Source organism: Hyperolius riggenbachi, chromosome 3 (genome assembly GCF_040937935.1).
Source record: "Hyperolius riggenbachi isolate aHypRig1 chromosome 3, aHypRig1.pri, whole genome shotgun sequence".
NCBI lineage: Eukaryota > Metazoa > Chordata > Amphibia > Anura > Hyperoliidae > Hyperolius > Hyperolius riggenbachi.
The window spans coordinates 146,903,133-146,909,132 of record NC_090648.1 but is presented as its reverse complement, the minus strand read 5'-3'; the positions used below and the strand labels follow the sequence as shown (position 1 = coordinate 146,909,132).

General features: G+C 44.1%; 1 protein-coding gene across 2 annotated transcripts in view; it reads left to right on the top strand.

Moving 5' to 3' along the window:
• The first annotated feature begins 2,210 nt into the window (after positions 1–2,210).
• PLEKHO2 (pleckstrin homology domain containing O2) overlaps positions 2,211–6,000 on the top strand; it is a 62,645-nt gene continuing 58,855 nt past the window's right edge. For both annotated transcript variants that reach the window (XM_068275086.1, XM_068275085.1), the window contains exon 1: positions 2,211–2,317. In XM_068275086.1, coding sequence (XP_068131187.1) covers positions 2,309–2,317 — 9 coding nt within the window. In that variant the 5' untranslated portion in view covers positions 2,211–2,308. The remainder of the gene's footprint in view (positions 2,318–6,000) is intronic.

The following is a 6,000-nucleotide window of genomic DNA, read 5'->3' as shown; positions in this document are numbered from 1 at the left end:
TGGGAAGAAGTACTTGGAAATGGGGACAACGGCTCTTCAACGTCCACAAAGCTCTGTTCTTCTAGTGATGGCCTCCATGCTGATGTTATTTCTAGACACAGCCTGATGGGTATCACTATGTTCAGCTTCCACATTTCCACTCATTCTGAAGGAAAACATTAGTTACAGTAAGTCACTTTCAGTCATTAATAGCAACATTTACATCCAATTAGGTATTTAGTACTCTGTTTTTACTTATGGACTTTTCACTGCTGTGTGTTTCAGAAATTGCAACACCTGAACAAGTGGGCTTTTTTTTTTTTTTCACCTCTCTACATTTGGGCAATGTCATTTTTCACAGTTCCCTACTAGTTCCTGAGTGATTTCAACTTATCTTCAAGTATTTCAACCAAAACAAAATTGTAAAATCATCGCTATAGCAATCATTTTACATTATACTATTGATACATTGCATTTTTATTGTTGTTTAATAAGCACTATTGGAATCTACCTTGCTTTGCTCTTTGTTTTAGGGATATATTCCCCATACTGGTGCCAGTTTCTGTGTATCCTCCACCCAAGCACAGCAGTTACATATAGTCCTGGCCACTGCTCCACCTCAGCTGATCCTCTGCCACCTCTGTGGTTGCCGGAGTCCCCCAACTCCTCTACAAGCCTTGTAGATGCTGCAGCCCAGTGGGGTAGCTCAAGATGGGTCCAATATGGGTTTTACATTGGGGCCCCTCAAGCACTCTGTAGATGACAATCAATGTGGATCACCTAAATATGCCAATGACAGTCACAGTGTCAGAGAGGTGTAAGCAGGGGGAGGGGAATAGTGTGTATTAACAATGACTACTATTCAAAGCACATATGGCTGTGAATACTACCACCATCAACCAAAAGCTAACACAGCAGTTCAAGGAGGCCCCTCTGGTCCAGGGACCCCAGTGAAGTTGCATCTTCTGCATCCTAATTGTTATGTGACTGCTCCAGTTGCTACTATACACTACATATACCAAAAAGGAAGTGTTTCCCTGTAGCTTCTAGGGACTTTGTGAATTCTGGGCCATTTCCCGCAAACGCCACACCTCCAAGATGGATATAAAATACTCTCTGAACATCTACCAAACTCCTGGCAGGCTTTCTGGCACACATTTATGGAACATTGCTTACACAATTTTCCTAACACGCAGCCAACTAACTACATTAGTATGAATGCCCAATTACACCTCTATTGTCCTATTTTAGGCAGATATCGACTAGCATTTTTATAGCATTGCAAACACCAGGTACACAGCCTATATTAACCCCTGCCTAAACTTAGCTTTATTATTTATTGGATTTAAAAAGTGCAACAAATTATGCAGCCCTGTACAATAAATTAGATTACAGGTAATGATAACAGGTAATGATAACAGGGATAACCGACAACACAGTACAGGTAATAAGCAATAAGATACAGAAAGCCAGTAGAAACTTGCCCAATCACGTGGGTAACATGCTCAATCAAGTATGATACGCAGGGAGGGAGTGCCCTGCCAAAGGCTTACAATCTAGCGGGAGGGGGCTGCATCAAGAGGTTCTCAGCAGAGAGAGTTAGGGCAGCGGTGAGGTGGGGTAGGCCTCCTTAAAGAGGTGAGTTTTGAGGGCTGATTTGAAGGTGTTGAAGGAGGGGGCACGCCTAATAGGCAGTGGGAAAGAGTTCCACAGGATGGGGGCAGCTCTAGTGAAGTCCTGTAGTCATGCATGGTAGTGCGAGATGCGTGGAATGATTAGGAAGAGGTTGTTGGAGGAGTGAACATATTATTCTAACGTGCTATATATGAAAAGCCTCAAGCTAGTTGGTTCCACAAATCTGCAGAGGTGAGGTAAGCATCTGTGCCAGCTTGCATTTGAATTCCAACCCTGATGTTTTAGGAGCCCAGTGCTAATGTATTTATGATGCTTTAGTTGAAAGGTGAATACCGAGCCTTCCTTTATTTGCTTTCACACATCAGACTAAGCTACAAGGCTGTGCTGTGTTATATGAGGGAAACTGTTCTGTACTTTCAGTTCACTGACTCAACTTCAGCTCAACCACCGGAAACCCAACTTTTCTAAGCAGAGGTTTGCTAGCAGCTGAGAAAGAGGAATTGAGCAGAGCAGAGGGAGGGGAGCTGAGTGTTGGGGCTAGTAAGGTTCCTCTTGCTCAGCCTGTCAGGGCTGAAGGTCCAGCCTGGGTGGGTGGGGAGTGCAGGGAAGGGGGTGCATGGAGGAGGACATCTGGCTTCCCTTCCTGTAGAGAAGTCTCAGGTCTGAGACTGCGTATCCTGGGGACAGGCTGACCATGGAAAATGTAAGTTATCCATTAGCCTCTCAGACTGTCTCTTCTGTCACCTGCATGTCAACTCAGTACTTCTCTCTGTGGATGTGGAACTGACACCTCCCTGTTTAACCCTTCCTCTGCTGAGAATGTAGTGATGCTTTGGTTGTCAGGTAACTCAAAACCTGTGTAGGCAGCTTCATTTTACTTCAGGCTTGTGACAGAGTGGAGAGAAGAGGAAAGGAAACAGACATAATTGTTTCAAAGGCAAAACAGTTCAGACGGCTCCCATGTCGCTTGTTGCAGAACTTGTCAGTTGTTGTTGGTAATGTAATGATTTCCTCTGAAGCAGCGCTGGGACAGTTAAGTAGATGTCCTCATACTGGTTAGGCTGCCTTTCAAGTATAAAGATGCTTCACGTCAGCTGATTTCACTGGAGGTTGCTGTTGGAAATAGAAGAGAACGTCCTAATGAGGACATCTCGTTATTTAGGAGTGGATTTGGAGATGACACTAGAGTGAACCGTTGATGTTTTAGGAAGATGCAAAAGTTGCGGAGAGCTGTGTAGCAGCCAGTACACAAGGGGTTACTGTGCAGACAGCTGTGTGTCAGGCTGTTGTAGTCCCTCAGCAGTGACCAGATTGTGCTCTGAAATCACAAATGTTACATAGCTGATTAAAAGTTTCCAGCTCTGCCCCAGAACATGCTCACCACACTTTAGCCAGCAATTACAGCCCAGCGCTGTTCAGAAATAAAGCACTCGCATACAGAGGGGCAGAGAGCTCATTAAAGGAACCATGATTGTGAAACACGCTTTGAAGTATTCCATCCACATAGATGAAGGCTTGGCTTTGTGTATTTCTGTAAAGTTTTATTCAGGTTATCGTATAGCCAAAGGAAAACAAGGTAGTTAATGGGGAAAAATGTGTCTAGTTGAAGCCACCTTATTTTTATTTGAATATTATTTCTGGGAAATGTTTATTTTTATTTGTTTTGATGCTTCTTAGCATTTGGCCTTTCAAACATTTATAATTCAGATTTTTTTTTTTTGGGTAATGTTTCAATGTGCATTTTAAGCATTATGTCCAGGGGCGTAGCTAGAAATGACTGGGCCCCATAGCAAAAAAAAATTATTATGGAAAAAGGTAGGAAGAGACCTTGTCCATGGTAGTGGGGGATATGTCAGGGGTGTGGCGGTAGATCTGGGTGTCACCAGCATACAGATGATAGTTAAAACCCATGGAGGAGATAACCTTGCCAATGGAGGATGTGTATAGGGAGAACAGTAGGGGGCCAAGGACCGAGCCTTGGGGGACTCCCACCGAGAGTTGGTTGGGGGTGGATGAGGACTCATTGAAGGAGGTTGTGAAGGAGCGGTTGGAGAGGTAGGATGAAAGCCAGGTCAGGACGAGGTCGTGAATGCCTATGGACTGAAGGGACTGAAGGAGTAGGGAATGATCTACTGTGTCAAAAGCTGCTGAGAGGTCAAGGAGGAGGAGAATGGAGTATTTACCTTCAGCTTTAGCTAAGGCAAGGTCATTGACTTTGACTTTTTTATCGTCTACTGGCTATTTGACCCATCAGAGCTTTCCATTGGTTTGTATGTGTGTACTTACAGATTCAAATAAATCCCCTGTAAGAAATTCAATATCATTCATTGCATGCATTGATTAGATTGTGAACCCCTCTGAGGGACAGTTAGTGACAAGACAAAATACTCTGTACATCGCTGCGTAATATGTCGGCGCTATATAAATTCTTAAATAAATTCAGCAGGTTGGCTGAACTGGACAGCTCAGCAGTACAGTGATGAGTCATCACTATGGTTTCTCTTCCTGCAAGGAAGAATACAATGTGTGACTGGCAACTTTTCAACGCCTGTGACACTTTAAACTGCTGACCACACCTTTGTCCAGCCACCAGTTTATCACCTGAATATTCTGCAACATATTTTACTAGCAACAGTAATGCAATATGCTACAGCTTCAACACACAACTCTGTCTGCCTGTGCAATCCCTGAATGTAAACAACACTGTGACAGGTCTTACCACCATAAGGCCTGGTACACACTATGCTTTTTCCTGTCAAATCGATAATCCAGCCAATCGATAATTTCCGACAGGTGTGATCAGCTCCTGATCGATAACGGGATGGATTTAGGGCAGTAGTGATTATCGATTTCACACATCGTTCTGATGGGAAATTGCATGGTGTGGACCAGGAATAACTGGACAGCTTTTATCATTCCTACGAGGGGCGTAGCAATAGGGGGTGCAGAGGTTGCGACCGCATCAGGGTCCTTGGGCCAGAGGGTCCCCGAAGGGCCCTCTCTCGACTGCAGTATTAAGTCTCTATTGGTCCAGTGCTGGTAATAATCTCTTCTATGGATACTTTGAATAGTGGTAATCATTATCAAACTGTCCTCCATGACCCTCTTGCACCTCTGACACTGTAGTTGCCACTGGCAGGTTTTGGCGCTTTGCATCAATTGTTATGTATAGCGTGCTTGGGGGGCTCCAATGTAAAACTTGCATCGGGGCCCACAGCTCCTTAGCTACGCCACTGATTCCTACCTAACTTCCTGTGCTCTAAACCCCATTCCTTCACATCTCATTTCCCAGCTCTCTTTATTCCACATTTGTATCCTGACATCTCACTTAAGCCTTTATTTTTGCACTTTTTCCTTCCTCATTTGAAAAGCAATAATAATAACACCACTAATCCAAAATTCAATCTGATTTACACCCCTACCATTCCACTGAGACTATTTCTTCATAGTCCTTTTCCATGATCTTTCCCTTTACGTTAAAATGGATAATCACTCTGTACTATCTCATCACCAGTTCTGAAATATTTTCTTGGAACATTTCTTATCCGTCTAGTTACCTATCAGTTCTCTTTCACCATCATTAAAGTTGCTGCTGATCATATTTCATTTGGGTAATATTTTAGGAACAATAATTTATGGACACACTGCCCAGCTTTCTGCAGTGCTGCATGTCTATTTTATCAATATGGAAAAAGGGAGGATGCGCTGGAAGCATCCCGCTTTAAGAGCCACTATAGCAGCACTGGCCTAGCCAAGCAGTAAAAAAGGGGCGCATGCGGCAAGTGGACTATTTGGGCGCCACCATAGGCGCCAATAGAAAATAGTGGTATAGGGCGCCGAAATGCCAGTATTTTGTGGTGCCCCAGATTTTTCATATTTTGTTTTAAGCGGATGCAATGCGATCATCGTGGGAGAAAGGGATGTGTTTCAGCAATAGATAGGTAGTGTGTGCGGGGGGGGGGGGGCAGTTTAGGTTTAGGCATTAGGGAGGTAGAGTGTGAAGTGGAGTAAGTTTAGGCAGGTAGTGTATGCGGATGGGGAGATTAGGTATTAGTTAGGGTGTGTGTGTGTGTGTGTGGGGGGGGGGGGGGGGCGTTAAGCATTAGTCAGGTAGTGTGTGCAGGGGGAAGGTTCGTTTTAGACATTAGGCAGGTAGTTTTTGCGGGGGGGGGGTTTAAAGTTAGTCATTGGTTGGGAGGGTTCTGTGTGAGAGTAGGATTAGATTTGGCCTTAGTAAAATATCGGTATATAATACCGATATTTTACTATCTGCATTACTGGGAGCCCCAAATTTCCAGGCGCCTTTATTTGATGTACACTTGATGTTCAATGAGGGGTCAGCAATGTCAGTGGTCACTAGTACTCATGTTAGTTTTATCCCTCTGC